Genomic DNA, 22,353 nt, shown 5'->3' on the forward strand with positions numbered 1-22,353 from the left:
TCATGCTCTCTGCTTCTGTTCCTATTCCTGGCGTACAAAAATAATACAAATATGTAAGGAGATCGGAATTCCTTTATCCTTTAACAGTGAAAAGAACCAGGTGTATCCAGCGACAAAATGTTGGCGTAGTTCGAAATGACATTAAAAGATTAGAATGTGATGTATAAAACTAGATGTGTATACAGTATGCCCCTCTATAGCTAGAAGCAGAAGGGTAAAAGAGATACTTCTTCCTTCAACAACTTTTTATTTTCAACACTTGATCCTACTTCTTTAGACTTTGGGACCATGTAAATAGAACCATAGGTTACTCAGGGAAATCTCCAGCGGAGCCAGAGCCCTATTGGCCCCTCAGATTAGTTACCTCAAGCTTAAATAACCTCATTACTGACGTGCCGCCGCCTTTGAGAATGCGCTCCAAAAAACAGGCCAAAGAATGAATTGCTTGTTTGCGAAGCAGAGACAAGACTGTATTTTCCCATCCACTGGTTGTTACAGTGTATGTGTGTGTGTGTGTGTGTGTGTGTGTGTGTGTGTGTGTGTGTGTGTGTGTGTGTGTGTGTGTGTGTGTGTGTGTGTGCACCACATTGTAAACCCTGATCCACTGATTAAGTTGGATGAATGTTGACATATAGTGAAGCGGCTGTGTATGGCTCAGATGCATGGTAATTGCAACGTCAGGGTTGTGGGTTAGATTCCCTCTGGGCCACCTATACCAAAATGTATGCATGCACTATAAGACGGTAAGGATAAAAGCCTCTGCTAAATGGCACATATTAGTAAGGTCCTACTGTTCATGCTCCCAGGTTATTTAATTGATACAATGTTTTGACCCTTTGGTCTTCATCAGGCATCCATTTAAGTGATAATGTTGTGCCAATATTTTCAATATATCCAATATATTCTCCAAACACCGGCTTTGAGGGCATTATCACTTTTATACAACGGGCTACCAATGATTTACATATTTTCCATAAAAACACAAATCTAGGGTTGCTACCCAAGCCGGCTGGTCGTTCGTCCTATCGGTTCGGTTGCCAGAGACGCGACCCAGTCGTTCAGTCTTTTTGTTCTGTATCTACGGACAAAACCCAGTCGTTCGTTATAAATGTTCCATTGCCATACTGGCTGGCAACGTTATTTTCCCTTGCTTACTAGCTAGCCAACTACGGCTAACTTACAGTCACATCAAATGTTTTCTAGTGACATTTATTTGGACACATCCATAACAATGAGCTAATGATGTGCGATTTCACTTGGCATAGAAAATGTGCTCTCTCATCAGGACACTGTTGTTTGCGAGCTAGCCAACAACACAGCGAACACAATCACTTCAAACTGAAGCTGGAAAGACTGCAAACTAGCTGCACTTCGTTTCGTTTCGTTTCGTTTTGACTGGCTGAGAAACGCTGATGGCCTGTCTGTCTTGTCCCGACTCCCGACACGTTCATTACTATGGGACAGCTGGAAATCGAATTTGAATATTAAAACAATGTTGCAAATGGCGGAGAGACAGACAGCAAGGTTTATACAAATCTCCGCTGTTAAAAACTAAATGTTAGTCTAAAAGAAATGTGAGATAATGTCTAGATGCTTTTTATAGTGGAGATCAAGTTTATAAATTGCCTGGCTGGGCTGATGAGACAGTGGATTGCGCAGTCAGCTGGAACAGAGTAAATAGGCATTTTAAAGTCATAGATTTAGCCGGTGGTAACTTGTGGAATAGACACCGGCTGGAATACGGTTTTAACCAATCAGCATTCAGGATTAGACCCACTCATTGTATAAATCAATGATAAAAACCTAAGGGCCGAAATATTGTATCAATAAAATCACATTGGAGCATGAACAGCAGTGTGCAGCATTTTAATTTTTAATTTTCATGAGTTCATTCCAGCACCTGCAAAAAAGTTCCTGGATGTGTTTATGTTCTTCAGCTTTTGTACGTATTATTAACTAACAATCATCATCTGCAGCTATAGATGACATAATTTGATCAGCGGCTATGGATACATGAGCCCATGTGAGAGTGGGGGAATGGAAGCCACTGATGATTAATAAAAGTGATACAATCCCATAATCTGTGTGAAGAGGATGATGAGAGTGCCTTGATGATTCTGACAGTCAGAAGCTTATCATTACAGATGAATCCCTGAGAGCCTTGCTTGTGCTCAATGACGAAACTTAAAGGTGAATGAATACATGTAAAGCTAGCTATCCATGTCTCCAGGCACAAGTTGGATGCATTTTGAGGATCCACAGTGTCTATGACTGTAGAATGAAAGAAATACAGCTCTCTGTAGACCAGAGATTCAGGGTAAACCAAACCAGACAGATTCTGTGAGTGAGCTCTCGTCCTCTATGCAGCACTCCTCCTCCTCCTCCTCCTCCTCCTCCTCCTCCTCCTCCTCCTCCTCCTCCTCCTCACTCTCTTTGATGTTCCTGTCTCTTCCACTAGGCTGTGTGCTGTCCAAAGGGCCAGCATGTGGACACCCAGTGTGTGTGTGTGTGTGTGTGTGTGTGTGTGTGTGTGTGTGTGTGTGTGTGTGTGTGTGTGTGTGTGTGTGTGTGTGTGTGTGTGTGTGTGTGTGTGTGTGTGTGTGTGTGTGTGTGTGTGTATGTGTGTGTGTGTCTGTCTGTCTCTGACAGATGGGCTGTGGCTGCATGTCTCTGACAGATGGGCTGTGGCTGCATGTCCCTGACAGATGGGCTGTGGCTGCATGTCCCTGACAGATGGGCTGTGGCTGCATGTCCCTGACAGATGGGCTGTGGCTGCATGTCCCTGACAGATGGGCTGTGGCTGCATGTCCCTGACAGATGGGCTGTGTCTGCATGTCCCTGACAGATGGGCTGTGTCTGCATGTCCCTGGCAGATGGGCTGTGGCTGCATGTCCCTGACAGATGGGCTGTGGCTGCATGTCCCTGACAGATGGGCTGTGGCTGCATGTCCCTGACAGCCAAATACAGGGAGAAAGGGAGGGATAGCAAAGGAACAACACATAGGTGTGGCTTTTCACTGGCTACAGATGTAGGATCTTAATTTGACCTATGTTGTCACAGCACAACAGGATTTTAATGTTTAGTGCATAACATTTCTTGATCGGTGGTTAGGCTATTAGCTGGCCAAAAGTAGGCTACATGAAATGTGAAATACTGTTAATATACAGTGTATTCGGAAAGTATTCAGACCCCTTGACTTTTTCCACATTTTGTTACGTTACAGCCATATTCTAAAATTGATTAAATATTTGTTTCCCCTCATTAATCTACACACAATACCCCATAATGACAAAGCAAAAACAAGTTTTTAGAAATGTTTGAAAATGTATTAAAAATAAACAACAGAAATACCTTTTTTACATAAGTATTCAGACCCTTTGCTATGAGACTCAAAATTGAGCTCAGGTGCATCCTGTTTCCATTGATCATCCTTGAGATGTTTCTACAACTTGATTAGAGTCCACCTGTGGTAAATTCAATTGATTAGACATGATTTGGAAAGGCACACACCTGTCTATATAAGGTCCCACAGTTGACAGTGCATGTCAGAGCAAAAACCAAGCCATGAGGTCGAGGGAATTGTCCGTAGAGCTCCGAGACAGGATTGTGTTGAGGCACAGATCTGGGGAAGGGTACCAAAAAATGTCTGCAGCATTGAAGGTCCCCAAGAACACAGTGGCCTCCATCATTATTAAATGGAAGAAGTTTGGAACCACCAAGACTCTTCCTAGAGCTGGCTGCCCGGCCAAACTGAGCAATTGGGGGAGAAGGGCCTTGGTCAGGAAGGTGACCAAGAACCCAATGGTCACTCTGACAGAGCTCCAGAGTTCCTCTGTGGAGATGGGAGAACCTTCCAGAAGGACAACCATCTCTGCAGCACTCCATCAATCAAGCCTTTTGGTAGAGTGGCCAGACGGAAGGCACTCTTCAGTAAAAGGCACATGACAGCCCGCTTGGAGTTTGCCAAAAGGCACCTAATGACTCTCAGACCATGAGAAACAAGATTATCTGGTCTGATGAAACCAAGATTGAACTCTTTGGCCTGAATGCCAAGCGTCACGTCTGGAGAAAACCTGGCACCATCCCTATGGTGAAGCATGGTGTTGGCAGCATCATGCTGTGGGGAAGTTTTTCAGTGGCAAGGACTGGGAGACTAGTCAAGATCGAGGGAAAGATTAACAGAGAAAAGTACAGAGAGATCCTTGATGGAGACCTGCTCTAGAGTGCTCAGGACCTCAGACTGGTGCAAAGGTTCACCTTCCAACAGGACAATGACCCTAAGCACACAGCCAAGACAACGCAGGAGTGGCTTCAGGACATGTCTCTGAATGTCCTTGAATGTCCCAGACAGAGCCCGGACTTGAACCCGATCGAACATCTCTGGAGAGACTTGAAAAAAGGGTCTGAATACTTACAGTGAGGGAAAAAAGTATTTGATCCAATGCTGATTTTGTACCTTTGCCCACTGACAAAGAAACGATCAGTCTATAATTTTAATGGTAGGTTTATTTGAACAGTGAGAGACAGAATAACAACAAAGAAATCCAGAAAAACGCATATCAAAAATGTTATAAATTTATTTGCATTTTAATGAGGGAAATAAGTATTTCACCCCCTCTCAATCAGAAAGATTTCTGGCTCCCAGGTGTCTTTTATACAGGTAACGAGCTGAGATTAGGAGCACACTCTTAAAGGGAGTGCTCCTAATCTCAGCTTGTTACCTGTATAAAAGACACCTGTCCACAGAAGCAATCAATCAATCAGATTCCAAACTCTCCACCATGGCCAAGACCAAAGAGCTATCCAAGGATGTCAGGGACAAGATTGTAGTGCTACACAAGGCTGGAATGGGCTACAAGACCATCGCCAAGCAGCTTGGTGAGAAGGTGACAACAGTTGGTGCGATTATTCGCAAATGGAAGAAACACAAAATAACTGTCAATCTCCCTCGGCCTGGGGCTCCATGCAAGATCTCACCTCGTGGAGTTGCAATGATCATGAGAACGGTGAGGAATCAGCCCAGAACTACACGGAAGGATCTTGTCAATGATCTCAAGGCAGCTGGGACCATAATCACCAAGAAAACAATTGGTAACACACTACGCCGTGAAGGACTGAAATCCTGCAGCGCCCGCAAGGTCCCCCTGCTCAAGAAAGCACATATGCATGCCCGTCTGAAGTTTGCCAATGAACATCTGAATGATTCAGAGGAGAACTGGGTGAAAGTGTTGTGGTCAGATGAGACCAAAATGGAGCTCTTTGGCATCAACTCAACTCGCCGTGTTTGGAGGAGGAGGAATGCTGCCTATGACCCCAAGAACACCATCCCCACCGTCATACATGGAGGTGGAAACATTATGCTTTGGGGTTGTTTTTCTGCTAAGGGGACAGGACAACTTCACTGCATCAAAGGGATGATGGACAGGGCCATGTACCGTCAAATTTGGGTGAGAACCTCCTTCCCTCAGCCAGGGCATTGAAAATGGGTTGTGGATGGGTATTCCAGCATGACAATGACCCAAAACATACGGCCAAGGCAACAAAGGAGTGGCTCAGGAAGAAGCACATTAAGGTCCTGGAGTGGCCTAGCCAGTCTCCAGACCTTAATCCCATAGAAAATCTGTGGAGGGAGCTGAAGGTTTGAGTTGCCAAACGTCAGCCTCGAAACCTTAATGACTTGGAGAAGATCTGCAAAGAGGAGTGGGACAAAATCCCTCCTGAGAGAAATCCCTCCTGGCCAACTACAAGAAACGTCTGACCTCTGTGATTTCCAACAAGGGTTTTGCCACTAAGTAGTAAGTCATGTTTTGCAGAGGGGTCAAATACTTATTTCCCTCATTAAAATGCAAATCAATTTATAACATTTTTGACATGCGTTTTTCTGGATTCTTTTGTTGTTATTCTGTCTCTCACGGTTCAAATAAACCTACCATTAAAATTATAGACTGATCATTTCTTTGTCAGTGGGCAAACGTACCAAATCAGCAGGGGATCAAATACTTTTTTCCCTCACTGTAGGTAAATGTGATATTTCCGTTTTTTATTTGTAATACATTTGCAAAAAAGTATAAAAACCTGTTTTTGCTTTGACATTATGGGGTATTGTATGTAGATTGAAGAGGGAAAAAACGATTTAATCCATTTTAGAATAAGGCTGTAACGTAACAAAATGTGGAAAAAGTCAAGGGGTCTGAATACTTTCCGAATGCACTGTAACCGTGTGTTAGTGTGGGTTTTCAGTGAATTTATGCAAATCACCAAGCTCATCTGCAGGAACATTCTCAGCAACAAAAGAGTGATCAAATTAAGATCCTACACCTGCACATATTACACTTCTATGATGACAAAGTCTGGATCCTCTAGTTCCTTCATTATTACATAATGTTTCCAGCCCAGCACCTCAAAGTGATGTGTATTTGACGACATGTACCAAAATGGAGGGCGTCTCACCTGGCTCTGTAACTCACTCTGATGTCTCAGCCTCAGGTTCTCTGGGGTGTCAGTCACAATGGTGAAGGACTGCTTTGGGTAATGCCTGGAGAGAGAGAGAGAGAGAGAGAGAGAGAGAGAGAGAGAGAGAGAGAGAGAGAGAGAGAGAGAGAGAGAGAGAGAGAGAGAGAAATGTTATCATCGTCATCATTTATTATTTTTTACAGAGAACTGTACAATTCGTACCCAAAGTGGATCATAAAGCCCTAAAAAGTAAGAGCAACACCAAATTATGAAAACAAATTACTGCTAAGGTAAGACTTTTCCTCACCTCTGCATCTGCATACATTATTCGCTCTTATAATCTAATGGCAAAGAATGGAGGCAATTTAATGTTTACCGTCCTGATATTCAAGTAGGAAGTCACCTAATTGATTCCCAAGAGTTAAGGTGTCATGTCTATTGAGTGCAAGGGTGTCTCTTACATTTTGGTTATTCACAATCATCTATAGCTCGTCAGACCAAAAAATGACAACAACTGAGCCCTATTGGCATATGGCCAACTTTTAGAAACAATGATCAAAAATGCTCCCATGGAACAACCCGCAAAAGTAAAAAAAAACCAAGCACTGTGTTGAGAACAGAATGGGAATGAAACATAATAGGTGCCGGTGAAACTTCCTAAAACAATGGCCTATTGAAAAGGACTAAACAAAACCTCAGGAAAGTTCAGATATGACCCAATGACGTTAATCTCGTAAAACAGACAACATTGACAAAGGAGCCATTGAATGAACTGAACAACAGTGACAAACATATCCCTGTTACCTGGGAAACCCTCTAGGTCCTTACATTTACATTTACATTTTTTTTACATTTACGTCATTTAGCAGACGCTCTTATCCAGAGCGACTTACATTATCTTTTTATTTTTCATACTGGCCCCCCGTGGGAATCGAACCCACAACCCTAGCGTTGCAAACGCCATGCTCTGCATCCCTGCCGGCCATTCCCTCCCCTACCCTGGACGACGCTGGGCCAATTGTGCGTCGCCCCATGGGTCTCCCGGTCGCGGCCGGCTCCTTCCCACAGCCTTTTGATATGAATGATGGAAGGACAAAATTCTAATAAGCAAACTACACACACACACACACAAATATCAGTCTTCTTGCACTTCAAGATTGCAAGTTTGGTTCATAAAAAATTTGAAGTTGGTCCATGTAAGTACAAATTGGTTCAATAAAGCTTATTGTAAAACAAATGTATAATGCAAATGTAAAGAAAACGTATTTGGTTGAATAGGTTTAATGGAAATCCCACTTAAACTATCTATTCATTCCCAGAGGGTGCTGGAGTGACTGTGTCTGTGTCTGTGTGTCTGAGTGTCTGTGTGTCTGAGTCTGTGTGTCTGTGTCTGTGTGTCTGAGTCTGTGTGTCTGTGTCTGTGTGTCTGTGTCTGAGTCTATGTGTCTGTGTCTGTATGTCTGTGTCTGTGTGTCTGTGTCCGTGTGTCTGTGTGTACTTGTGTCTGTGTGTATGTGTCTATGTGTCTGTGTGTCTGTGTGTCTGTGTCTGAGTCTGTGTGTCTGTGTCTGAGTCTGTGTCTGTGTGTCTGTGTCTGAGTCTGTGTGTCTGTGTCTGAGTCTGTGTGTCTGTGTCTGTGTGTCTGTGTGCCTGTGTGTCTGAGTCTGAGTATGTGTCTGTGTGTCTGAGTCTGTGTGTCTGTGTCTGAGTCTGTATGTCTGTGTGTCTGTGTGTCTGTGTGTTTGTGTCTGAGTCTGTATGTCTGTGTCTGTGTGTCTGTGTCTGCATGTCTGTGTCTGTGTGTCTGTGTCCGTGTGTCTGTGTGTACGTGTGTCTGTGTCTGTGTGTCTGTGTGTATGTGTCTATGTGTCTGTGTGTCTGTGTGTCTGTGTCTGTGTCTGTGTCTGTGTGTCTGTGTCTGTGTTTGAGAGGGGGATGAAGGGCAGTAGGGCCCTTGTGTGTTTGGAGGAATAGAGGAATAGAGGAATAAAGGGACAGAGGAATAGAGGGACAGAGGAATAGAGAAATAGAGGGACAGAGGAATAGAGGAATAACGGAATAAAGGGACAGAGGAATAGAGGGACAGAGGAATAGAGGGACAGAGGAATAGAGGAATAGAGGAATAAAGGAATAAAGGGACAGAGGAATAGAGGGACAGAGGAATAGAGGGACAGATGAATAGAGGAATAGGGGAATAAAGGGACAGAGGAATAGAGGGACAGAGGAATAGAGGGACAGAGGAATAGAGGGACAGAGGAATAGAGGAATAGAGGAATAAAGGGACAGAGGGATAGAGGAATAGAGGGACAGATTAATAGAGGGACAGAGGAATAGAGGGACAGATGAATAGAGGAATAGGGGAATAAAGGGACAGAGGAATAGAGGGACAGAGGAATAGAGGGACAGAGGAATAGAGGGACAGAGGAATAGAGGAATAGAGGAATAAAGGGACAGAGGAATAGAGGGACAGAGGAATAGAGGGACAGATGAATATAGGAATAAAGGGACAGAGGAATAGAGGGACAGATGAATAGAGGAATAGAGGGACAGAGGAATAGAGGGACAGAGGTATAGAGGAATAGAGGGACAGATTAATAGAGGGACAGAGGAATAGAGGGACAGATGAATAGAGGAATAGGGGAATAAAGGGACAGAGGAATAGAGGGACAGAGGAATAGAGGGACAGAGGAATAGAGGGACAGAGGAATAGAGGAATAGAGGAATAAAGGGACAGAGGGATAGAGGAATAGAGGGACAGATTAATAGAGGGACAGAGGAATAGAGGGACAGATGAATAGAGGAATAGGGGAATAAAGGGACAGAGGAATAGAGGGACAGAGGAATAGAGGGACAGAGGAATAGAGGGACAGAGGAATAGAGGAATAGAGGAATAAAGGGACAGAGGAATAGAGGGACAGATGAATAGAGGGACAGAGGAATACAGGGACAGAGGAATAGAGGGACAGAGGAATAGAGGAATAGAGGGACATAGGAATAGAGGAATAGAGGGACAGAGGAATAGAGGGACAGGATAATTGAGGGACAGAGGAATAGAGGAATAGAGGGATAGAGTAATAGAGGGACAGATTAATAGAGGGACAGAGGAATAGAGGAATAGAGGGACAGAGGAATAGAGGAATAGAGGGACAGAGGAATAGAGGAGGGAAGAATGGAGGGATGAAGTGGTTGAGCACATGGTCGTGCTGTGAATGAGGATGCCAGGGGGAGCTGGCAAAACTCACCACCTGCACACATGGGAGTCTAGAGAGAACTTCAAAGCAGGGAGAGGGGAGGGAGATAGAGAAAGATGGACAGAGCACTGAGAAAGAGGATGAATGAGAGGGGTGGGGATGGGGTGGTAGAGATAGAGCGGGAAGAGAGGGACAGATAGTGAGAGAGATCAGATGATAGTTGTAGATGACTGAGAAAGTGACTGAGGGAGATTAGGGGTAGAGAGAGAGAGAGAGAGAGAGAGAGAGAGCCCCTACCAAACACCAAATGTTGAACTCTGATTCAAGGATATACCAAGCAACACTGTTGTGTGTATGTAGGCCAGGCGAGATTATCTCAGGAGGGAAATGAAAAAGATGTAGAATCTTCAGACCACAAAGTAAAAAAAAACATCACCTGCATCATTATCAGCATGTTTTAATTTCTGGCATTTACCATGACTACAAACTCTACTCTGACACTCCCTGATCTCGTAAACTCAAGAGATAAATAGATATGATCAACTAAAAGTCTTGCGACATCAGAGTAAAATATACTGAATAGAAATATAAATGCAACATGCAACAATTTCAATTATTTTACTGAGTTACAGTTCATATAAGGAAATTAGTCAATTGAAATAAATTAATTAGGTCCTATTCTATGGATTTCACATGACTGGGCAGGGGCGCAGCCATGGGTGGGCCTGGAAGGGCATAGGCCCACCCACTTGGGAGCCAGGCCCAGCCAATCAGAATTAGTTTTTCCCCACTAAAGGGCTTTATTACAGACATAAATACTTCTCAGTTTCATCAGCTGTCCGGGTGGCTGGTCTCAAACGATCCCGCAGGTGAAGAAGCCGGATTTGTAGGTCCTGGACTGGTGTGGTTACATGTGGTCTGCGGTTGTGAGGCCGCTTGGACGTACTGCCAAATCCTCTAAAACAATGTTGGAGGCGGCTTATGGTAGAGAAATGAACATTAAGTTATCTGGCAACAGCTCTGGTGGACATTCCTACAGTCAGCATGCTAATTGCACGCTCCCTCAAAACTTGAGACATCTGTGGCATTGTGTTGTGTGACAAAACTGCACATTTTAGAGTGGCCTTTTATAGTCCCCAGCACAAGGTGAACCTGTGTAATGATCATGCTGTTTAATCAGCTTCTTGATATGCCACACCTGTCAGGTGGATGGATTATCTTGGCATAGGAGAAATACTCACTAACAGGGATGTAAATACATTTGTGCACAACATTTTCGAGAAATACGCTTTTTGTGCGTATGGAAAATTTCTGGGATCTTTGATTTCAGCTCATGAAACATGGGACCAACACTTTACATGTTGCGTTTATATTTTTGTTCAGTATATAACTGATATAAGATCACTGGCTTGAATGTGTGCTGACTTGAACAGAAGCAGAGACAGCAGTCGACAAATATCCAGAATGGCTTCGGTCATAAAGCTTAGCATTCTACTGGCTGTTCTAGTCAGAACCTTACATACCGATCATATCATTCTGAAGCAGAAAGGAAATAATATACCTTTGACATTATTAATCATAAAAAAGACTACTGTTTGTTATTCAGTTCCACAGCTGAAGAGAGCTTGCTGCTGTGGAACACTTCTAACCGTTCACCTGAGTATTCCCCCCTGGCTGCAGGACTAAGGGACCAACTACTTTATCTCTCTGGATCCAGAATCTCACTCATTCAGACTCTGGACGCTACAGAGTGGAGTGTTGGACAGATGGCAAGGTTTCATACCAAGATAGGAGGATATTCAGCTGCTCAGTTTGACCACTCTTTTAAACCGGAGCTCTAGGCGTTTTGAGGGGTGCTCCTTCCCACTCTCTTTCAGACTCATTCCCTGCCATCTCTCTCAAAGGGTGATGCTGCTGATATACAGTGTATGTAACAAAGATTTTTTGTGTTTTTCCTACATTTTACATTTACATTTTAGTCATTTAGCAGACGCTCTTATCCAGAGCGACTTACAGTTAGTGAATACATATATATATTTTTTTTTTATACTGGCCCCCCGTGGGAAACGAACCCACAACCCTGGCGTTGCAAACGCCATGCTCTATCAACTGAGCTACATCCCTGCCGGCCATTCCCTCCCCTACCCTGGACGACGCTGGGCCAATTGTGCGCCGCCCATGTGTCTCCCGGTCGCGGCCGGCGGCGACAGAGCCTGGATTCGAACCAGGATCTCTAGTGGCACAATTAGCACTGCGATGCAGTGCCTTAGACCACTGCGCCACTCAGGAGTCCTACTTACACAGTATAGAATGTGATGGGAGTGCCTTCCTCAACGTGGATGTGTTGTCCTGCTGCCTGTCTAAAATACTAGACCCCTCTGATCACATGATCAAATGACCTCAGTATGACCTTAACGACCGCACAGAACACTCACTCAGCAAGAGCTAACTTGTGTTGTAATGAAACCCCCCAGGCTTTGTCACTTTTTTTGGTGACGCCAATAAGGTTTGTCAGTATGTAGCCTCACTATCCACACAGAAATGACTTCCTGTAAACAACCTGTTGAGATCCCTTAACCCGTCTCTAGGGGACGAGCTTCACAACACGGGGGGGAGCAGGAACAAGAGGATCAGGAAGTGGATCTCTGACTCATCCTCTATTCCCATCCTCTATTCCCATTTTCACCACTGGTACCGCAAATGAGAATTCAGTATTGTTCTATCCATTGGTGCCTGTAGCATGTCTATAGCTACTGGGATGTAAGCCCCATAGGGCCTGGCTATTCAACTCCAGGCCCGGAGGGTCAACATTCTGCTGGCTCTCTTTTCTACCACCAGTTGGTGTCCCTGGTCTGACTCAGTCCCTGACAAGAAAGGTTTGGGCCCCTCAGACCTGGAGTTGAATAGCCCTGCCACAGGGAATCTAGAAGACGGCAAGAAAGACAGGTAAACCACAGTAAACAACTTGGCCCAAGTGGAACTATTCCGGAAAACCTAACTTGTAGCTAGAGTACCTTCAAAACAAGCATTCTCTCTCTGTCACAGGAGCAGAGGCTCAGAGAAAGGTTTCATGTGGGGCTTTGGTTACCGTCTCTTGGGCTAGTTCAGCTAAACGCCCTGTGGAGAGGAGAGAGGGACAGTGTGTGTGTGTGTGTGTGTGTGTGCGTATTGTAAGTGAGTGAGTGTGTGAGTGGGCTCTGTCTCTACCTCCCCCCTCTCCAGGCCTAGAGTTACACTTCAGTGGACCCAGTCTCCATTGGCAACCCTGGACACTTTGTTCGGCCGGCGCAACCCAATCCCCTGAAACAAAGGCCCACTCTGTGGGATGTCATACACTCATTCGGCAGCCAAGGTACCTCTTCCTTGGCCAGAATAAAAATGAGAGGTAGGCCTACAATAAGCTGTTTATCCCTGGACTACAGCATTAAAAAACACTAAAAAGTCCCTCGTTTTCATTTACTTTGAGGTTCTTACAATGTCTGTTTTCTCTCCAATAATATTGCTTTATTGGAGCAGAATGGAGAACAAAGAAATACGTGTTGGCACAACAAAATGGTCTGGATTGCAGCTGAGCACAAATCACCTCTGTTTAAGGAACAAACTGGATATACGGACAGCAACATACAAGCACAAAGCACATCCACTCACAACAAGGTTTTTACTTCAGCACCCACTGGGCACAGACGTCAATTCAACGTCTATTCCACTTTGGTTCAACATAATTTCATTGAAATGCTGTGGAAACAATGTTGATTCAACCAGTGTGTGCCCAGTGGGCAACATCTAAGGCAGTAGGTTAAACCAAACACATCGCTTTGTGTGTCCTTGTGTCATAAAAACAGTAAAAGATGAAAAGGTAATAAAATGTTGCATCTCAAGAAACGCCTAGTTCCAACCACACTCAGACTTGTAGTTAAACCTCCCAGCATAGCCCTGGGGTGGATTTCAACATCAACTGTATGCTCACTATACAGAATATTACAGTAGGAATCGTACATTTGCTCCTTGGGATTCTCCAACTCAGTGAATCTCTAAATTCTACTCTGTACATTGAAGGAATTGTTATGTTGAGGGCCAGGTTTACCAAGTTTGTCCAATAAGGGACAGAACACCAAAACAAAGCTCCCCAGCCATTCCAAGTTTATTTTTTTATTTTATTTATTATTTAACCAGGTAAGCCAGTTGAGAACAAGTTGTCATTTACAACTGCGACCTGGCCAAGATAAAGCAAAGCAGTGCGATAAAAACAACAACACAGAGTTACATATGGGGTAAACAAAACATAAAGTCAAAAATACAACAGAAAATATATATACAGTGTATATTATGGAGGTAAGGCAATAAATAGGCCATAGTGCAAAATAGTTACAATTTCGTATTAACACTGGAATGATAGATGTGCAAAAGATGATGTGCAAATAGAGATACTGGGGTGCAAATTAGCAAAATAAATAACAATATGGGGATGAGGTAGTTGGATGGGCTAATTACAGATGGGCTGTGTACAGGTGCAGTGATCAGTAAGCTGCTCTGACAACTGACGCCTAAAGTTAGTGAGGGAGATAAGAGTCTCCAGCTTCAGAGATTTGTGCAGTTCGTTCCAGTCATTGGCAGCAGAAAACTGGAAGGAATGGCAGCCAAAGGAGGTGTTGGCTTTGGGGATGACCAGTGAGATATACCTGCTGGAGCGCAGACTACGGGTGGGTGTTGCTATGGTGACCAGTGAGCTAAGATAAGACAGGGATTTGCCTAGCAGTGATTTATAGATGGCCTGGAGCCAGTGGGTTTGACGACAAACATTTAGTGAGGACCAGCCAACAAGAGCGTACAGGTCACAGTGGTGGGTAGTGTATGGGGCTTTGGTGACAAAACGGATGGCACTGTGATAGACTACATCCAATTTGCTGAGTAGAGTGTTGGAGGCTATTTTGTAAATGACATCGCCGAAGTCAAGGATCGGTAGGATAGTCAGTTTTACGAGGGCATGTTTGGCAGCATGAGTGAAGGAGGCTTTGTTGCGAAATAGGAAGCCGATTATAGATTTAACTTTGGATTGGAGATTCTTAATGTGAGTCTGGAAGGAGAGTTTACAGTCTAACCAGACACCTAGGTATTTGTAGTTGTCCACATACTCTAGGTCAGACCCGTCGAGAGTGGTGATTCTAGTCGGCTGGGCGGGTGCCAGCAGCGTTCGGTTGAAGAGCATGCATTTAGTTGTACTAGTGTTTAAGAGCAGTTGGAGGCTACGGAAGAAGTGTTGTATGGCGTTGAAGCTTGTTTGGAGGTTTGTTAACACAGTGTCCAATGAAGGGCCAGATGTATACAAAATGGTGTCGTCCGCATTGAGGTGGATCCGAGCGTCACCAGCAGCAAGAGCTACATCATTGATATACACAGAGAATAGAGTCGGCCCGAGAATTGAACCCTGTGGCACCCCTATAGAGACTGCCAGAGGTCCAGACAACAGGCCCTCCGATTTGACACATTGAACTCTATCTGAGAAGTAGTTGGTGAACCAGGCGAGGCAGTCATTTGAGAAACCAAGGCTATTTAGTCTGCCAATAAGAATGCGGTGGATGACAGAATCAAAAGCCTTGGCCAGGTCGATGAAGACGGCTGCGCAGTACTGTCTTTTATCGATCGCGGTTATAATATCGTTTAGGACCTTGAGCGTGGCTGAGGTGCACCCATGACCAGCTCGGAAACCGGATTGCATAGCGGAGAAGGTTTGGTGGGATTCGAAATGGTCAGTGATCTGTTTGTTAACTTGGCCTTCAAAAACTTTCGAAAGGCAGGGCAGGATGGATGTAGGTCTGTAACAGTTTGGATCTAGAGTGTCACCCCCTTTGAAGAGGGGGATGACCGCAGCAGCTTTCCAATCTCTGGGGATCTCAGACGTTACTAAAGAGGGGTTGAACAGGCTAGTAATAGGGTCCAGAAGGGTCCAGATTGTCTAGCCCAGCTGATTTGTATGGGTCCAGATTTTTCAGCTCTTTCAGAACATCAGCTGTCTGAATTTGTGTAAAGGAGAAGCGGTCAAGTTGCCGGATCAGCTTGGCGGGGGTAGTGATAGCCAGGTGGAAAGCATGGCCAGCCATAGCAAAATGCTTGTTGAAATTCTCGATTATTGTAGATTTATCGGTGGTGACAGTGTTTCCTAGCCTCAGTGCAGTGGGCAGTTGGGAGGAGGTGCTCTTATTCTCCATGGACTTTACAGTGTCCCAAAACATTTTGGAGTTAGTGCTACAGGATGCAAATTTCTGTTTGAAAAAGCTAGCCTTTGCTTTCCTAACTGATTGTGTATATTGGTTCCTGACTTCCCTGAAAAGTTGCATATCGCGGGGGCTGTTCGATGCTAATGCAGTACACCACAGGAAGTTTTTGTGCTGGTCAAGGGCAGTCAAGTCTGAGGAGAACCAGGGGCTATATCTGTTCTTAGTTCTGCATTTTTTGAATGGGGCATGCTTATTTAAGATTGAGAGGAAATTACTTTTAAAGAACAACCAGGCATCCTCTACTGACGGAATGAGGTCAATATCCATCCAGGATACCCGGGCCAGGTCAATTAGAAAGGCCTGCTCGCTAAAGTGTTTTAGGGAGCATTTGACAGTGATGAGGGGTGGCCGTTGACCGCACCCAACGGACGAGCAAACATCGCTGAGATCCTGGTTGAAGACAGCGGAGGTGCATTTAGAGGGTAAATTTGGGTGCCCATGTTTACAGATTTTGGGTTGTACCTGGTAGGTTCATTGATAATTTTTGTGAGATTGAGGGCATCTAGTTTAGATTGTAGGTTGGCCGGGGTGTTAAGCATATCCCAGTTTAGGTCACCAAGCAGTACGAACTCTGAGGATAGATGGGGGGCAATCAGTACACATATGGTGTCCAGGGCACAGCTCGGGGCTGAGGGGGGTCTGTAGCAAGCGGCAACAGTGAGAGACTTATTTCTGGAAAGGTGCATTTTTAGAAGTAGAAGCTCAAACTGTTTGGGCACAGACCTGGATAGTATGATAGAGCTCTGCAGGCTATCTCTACAGTAGATTGCAACCCCACCCCCTTTGGCAATTCTATCGAGACGGAAAATGTTGTAGTTGGGGATGGAAATGTCTGAATTTTTGGTGGCCTTCCTAAGCCAGGATTCAGACACTGCTAGAACATCAGGGTTGGTGGAGTGTGCTAACGCAGTGAATAACTCAAACTTAGGGAGGAGGCTTCGGATGTTAACGTGCAAGAAATCAAGGCTTTTACGGTTACAGAAGTCAACAAATGATAACGCCTGGGGAGTAGGAGTGACACTGGGGGCTACAGGGCCTGGGTTAACCTCTACATCACCAGAGGAACAGAGGAGGAGTAGAATAAGGATACGGCTAAAGGCTTTAAGAACTGGTCTTCTAGTGCGTTGGGTACAGAGAAAAAAAGGGGCAGATTTCCGGGCATGTAGAATAGATTCAGGGCATTATGTACAGACAAGGATATGGAAGGATATGAGTACAGCCTAAGCGTTGGGTAACGATGAAAGAGATAGCATCCCTGGAGGCACCGATTGAGTCGGTCTCCGCGTGTATGGGGGGTGGGACAAATGAGCTGTCTAAGGCAGGTAGAGCTGGGCTGGGGGCTCTACAGTGAAATAGTACAATAAGAAATAACCAAGACAGCAATAAGCAAGGCATATTGACATGGGAGAGAGGCATAAAGCAATCACAGGTGTTATTAGAGAGAGCTAAGACAACAGCTGGTAATGGCTAACTGGTGCTTGCTAAGGGGCATTGGTAATTAGCCAACGACAACAGCCATTTGGTTGCAGCTAGCTGGTTGCGATGATCCGGCGCTAGGGTCCAGTGATTCCGGCAGAAAATCCGATATGCTCCGATATGTGCAGACTGGCCGACAAATTGTCCAGGCTAGAGCTAGAGCTGGCTGGTGGGTAGTGCAGGCCACGGACAATGGTGAAGACGCTAACGGTGGCTAATAGCAAGTAGCCATTCGGTTGCAGCTAGACTAATTTCAGCTTAAGGTTCTTGATAAAAGTTATAAAGAAATAATATAATCCTTTCCACGTTGGGTGAGGTGGGTTGCAGGAAAGTATATTTAGTTAAAGAATGAAAAGTAAAATTTAGAAATATATACAAAATAGACAAAAAACTAAAAAACTGCCTATTTACACAAGGACACAGAAAAAAACATACCCGCACTGCTATGCCATCTTGGGTCTTGATCTATTTCAGTCCTAGAACACCTGATTCAAATAATTCAGGGCTTGATGACCAGAGGAATCAGGTGTGCTAGTATATATATATATAGATCAAACAAGTGTAACAACAGGGGTTACCCGAGATGTTTGGGAAACACTACAGTATCTAATAGAGGTCTTTCAGTGAAGACAAGCAAAACAATTAAAAATCACAATTCTAACGCAAGCTTCCAATTGTCTCATTCCACCCCTCTCCACTGTGACTCTTGCCCAGGTTGTTCTTTAAAAAGAGAAGTGAACTGTGTTCTCAATCAACTGACCTTGTAAAATAATGTTGAATGTATAATGTGTTGGCTCAGGACAGATTCAGAGAAATGGGATAGTTACAGAGGAGGGAAAGATACGATGACTTGGCTTGCTGCCCTTTACTGTGGGAGGGTTTCTTAGCCACCCCAGGAAACAGAGCTAGTTAGTTCAAATGAAGCACAAGGGCACAATGCACACACACACACACACACACACACACACACACACATTTCATGCTGGCTTAAGCACAAATATATAGCTTACTATATATCTCATACATATATGCACTAACTAGCATGCCCTCTATCAGAAATTGACACCCACACACACACACACACACACACACACACACACACACACACACACACACACACACACACACACACACTATTCTTCTGAGTACTACAGCCTGCATTATATTGCTAATGGCAGATACAAGGCATTAAAATGTAATTATGCCCACAGTCTTATTTATGGTTTTAGAAGCTGGGTTGGATGATGCTTAGTGTTACATTTTGGACTCTGCAATGCATCTACAAACCAGAGCTGGACATTGAAAATTGATTATCAGGCCTGCAGGAGAACAGTCACAAATAATGGATGAGTGATCGATTGATAACCCTGACAGTGGAAGCAAAACTGGCCTCAAAGAGAGCTTATTATCAGGGTCGCTTACCAACACAATCAATGGTCCAGATGTGAATTTGTATCAAGAGACATACAGTACAATTGATTGTTGATTGCCATTGTAGATAGTTCAGAACTAAAGTATACTTCTCAAATTAACACTCTAAGTGAATAATGATCGGGATGAAAATGGTCTCCCGTAGCAACGGCCCACACACTCATGTCTCTTTCAACCCTGAGAATTAGAGTGTATCCTGAAAGGGACTATTTTAGAAGCAAGTTTTTGGGGCAGGGTCGGGGTGGAGTGGATTGGGGTGGGTTTTATAAGTCTCTCTTGTACCTCTCCACACACAATAACATTTTTGCTCCTCTCAGCAGGGCAGAAAAACATGGCTGCCAGCCAGGAGAGGATCAGAAAGCCATTCCCTTCGCATCCAAAATAGTCAATTGTATTTTACTGTCCAAATGTACCTCCTATTCCTAACCTACACAAAAGCTGGATAGGGTTGACAAAAATAAAACCTAGATGCAGTTGTGCGTGTGTGTGTAGTCTAATTAGAGGAGGTTGGATCAATGCGGGCTGCTGTTGTTGACTGGGATGCTGCACACTCCAGAGTCACTCTCTCCCAGTGTCTGTCTTTCCCTCTGTCTCAAGATCATCCATCTATCAGGGCTGGCTCATTACTCAACTCTCTCTCTAAGTGTATGTGTGTGTGTATGTGTATGTGTGTGTGAGTGTGTGTGTGTGTGGGGGCAGCAGCGCCAAGCTGCAGTCATGTAGCAACTAAATACAATATAATTTTAGCCAGCTACATTCGTTCGCAGCGACGCCGTTTTTCAAACAAAGTCAACACAGCAGCCATTGCTAGCTAGCCAACACTACCAGCTAGCAGTACTGTAGAAACTAAATACAATATCATTTTAGCCAGCTACATTCGTTCGCAGCGACGCCGTTTTTCAAACAAAGTCAACACCACAGCCATTGCTAGCTAGCCAACACTACCAGCTAGCAATACTATAGCAGCTAAATACAATATAATTTTAGTCAATGAGAATTTTGCAACATAAAGCTTCCCTTTCTGAACATTCGAGATGTGTAGTCCACTTGTGTAGCTAGCATGACTGACTTTGTGCTAGCTAGCCAACTTTTAATTATTGCTGCGTTATGAAAGGAACTAGACACGGACACGAATTATCTGTTTAGTGTGTTAACACACTATTGGTAGTTTGTTGTAACCAAGTATTGGTGCTAAACCGTGTGTTATTGGATGCTAGCATGCTAGTTAGCTATGGCGTCATAGGATACGGTGCCCTGGGCGGTTTTCATAGAAGAATACTGTACCAAGTTAGCTAGCTGAATAAAGTAAGTTAGAGTCTAATCCTAGAAACATTGAACCGCTGTAGTTTACAACAATTCTAATTTCTAAAGTGGAAGTTGGGAGAGTTATATTCGGGTGTTTCAGTGAAACAATTATAGTTTTTGAGGTGGAAGTTGGGAGAGTTATATTTGGGAGTTGTGGTGAGGGAGGCCCCGCTCTCTCCTTTCCCAGATGTTTAGTTCATTTCATTCCGATCTCCTCTGCATTATTGTAGCCATTTGCTGCAGCCTGTCAACTATGCCTCTGCCTATCCCTGTTCTCTCCTCTCCGCACAGGCTACACAAATGCCTCACACCGCGTGGCTGCTGCCTCTCTAACCTGGTGGTCCCTGCACACACCACCCACCTGGAGTTCCAGGTCTCAGGCAGCCTCTGGAACTGCCGTTCTGCTGCCAACAAGGCAGAGTTCATCCCAGCCTATGCTACCCTCCAGTCCCTCGACTTCTTGGCGCTGACGGAAACATGGATTACCACTGAAAACACTGCTACTCCTACTGCTCTCTCCTCGTCTGACCATGTGTTCTCGATACCCAGAGCATCTGGTCAGCGGGGTGGTGGCACAGGAATCCTCATCTCTCCCAAGTGGACATTCTCATCTGTCTATCTCCTCATTTGAATTCCATGCTGTCACAGTCACTAGCCCATTTAAGCTTAATATCCTTGTCATCTATCGCCCTCCAGGTTCCCTTGGAGAGTTCATCAATGAGCTTGACGCCTTGATAAGTTCCTTTCCTGAGGATGGCTCACCCCTCACAGTTTTGGGGGGATTTCAACCTCCCCTACGTCTACATTTGACTCATTTCTCTCTGCCTCCTTCTTTCCCTCCTCTCCTCTTTTGACCTCACCCTTTCACCGTCCCCCTACTCACAAGGCAGGCAATACGCTTGACCTCATCTTTACTAGATGCTGTTCTTCTACTAATCTCACTGCAACTCCCTCCATGTCTCCGACCACTACTTTGTATCCTTTTCTCTCTCGCTCTCCTCCAACACTACTCACTCTGCCCCTACACAGATGGTAATGCGCCGCCGCAACCTTCGCTCTCTCTCTCCGCTTCTCTCTCCTCTTCCATCCTATCATCTCTTCCCTCTGCTCAATCCTTCTCCCTCCAATCTCCTGATTCTGCCTCCCTCAACCCTCCTCTCCTCCCTTTCTGCATCCTTTGACTCTCTATGTCCCCTATCCTCCCGGCCGGCTCGGTCCTCCCCTCCAGCTCCGTGGCTTGATGACTCATTGCGAGCTCACAGAACAGAGCTCCGGGCAGCTGAGCGGAAATGGAAGAAAACTAGACTCCCTGCGGACCTGGCATCTTTTCACTCCCTCCTCTCTACATTTTCTTCATCTGTTTCTGCTGCTAAAGCCACTTCTACCACTCTAAATTCCAAGCATCTGCCTCTAACCCTAGGATGCTCTTTGCCACATTCTCCTCCCTGCTGAATCCCCCCCCTCCTCCCTCTCTGTGGATGACTTCGTCAACCACTTTGAAAAGAAGGTTGACGACATCCGATCCTCGTTTGTTAAGTCAAATGACACTGCTGGTCCTGCTCACACTGCCCTACCCTATGCTTTGACTTCTTTCTCCCCTCTCTCTCCAGATAAAATCTTGCGACTTGTGACTGCAGGCCGCCGAACAACCTGCCCGCTTGACCCTATCCCCTCCTCTCTTCTCCAGACCATCTCAGGTGACCTTCTCCCCTACTTCACCTCGCTGATCAACTCATCCTTGACCACTGGCTATGTCCCTTCCGTCTTCAAGAGAGCGAGAGTTGCACCCCTTCTCAAAAAACCAACACTCGATCCCTCTGATGTCAACAACTACAGACCAGTATCCCTTCTTTATTTTCTTTCCAAAACTATTGAGCGTGCCATCTTTAGCCAACTCTCTTGCTATCTCTCTCAGAATGACCTTCTTGATCCAAACCAGTCAGGTTTCAGGACTGGTCATTCAACTGAGACTGTTCTTCTCTGTGTCACGGAGGCTCTCCGCACTGCTAAAGCTAACTCTCTCTCCTCTGCTCTTGTCCTTCTAGACCTGTCTGCTGCCTTTGATACTGTGAACCATCAGATCCTCCTCTCCACCCTCTCCGAGCTGGGCATCTCCGGCGCGGCTCACTCTTGGATTGCGTCCTACTTGACCGGTCGCTCCTACCAAGTGGTGTGGCGAGAAGCTGTCTCCGCACCACGTGCTCTCACCACTGGTGTCCCCC

General features: G+C 45.0%; 1 protein-coding gene across 1 annotated transcript in view; it reads right to left on the bottom strand.

The window, feature by feature from the left end:
• The window catches only part of LOC121549873 (LIM zinc-binding domain-containing Nebulette), a 109,971-nt gene that overhangs the window by 65,031 nt on the left and 22,587 nt on the right, over positions 1 to 22,353 (bottom strand). Inside the window, exon 3 of the mRNA XM_041861829.2 lies at positions 6,451 to 6,535. Coding sequence (XP_041717763.1) covers positions 6,451 to 6,535 — 85 coding nt within the window. The remainder of the gene's footprint in view (positions 1 to 6,450; positions 6,536 to 22,353) is intronic.

This window comes from Coregonus clupeaformis, chromosome 34 (genome assembly GCF_020615455.1).
Source record: "Coregonus clupeaformis isolate EN_2021a chromosome 34, ASM2061545v1, whole genome shotgun sequence".
NCBI lineage: Eukaryota > Metazoa > Chordata > Actinopteri > Salmoniformes > Salmonidae > Coregonus > Coregonus clupeaformis.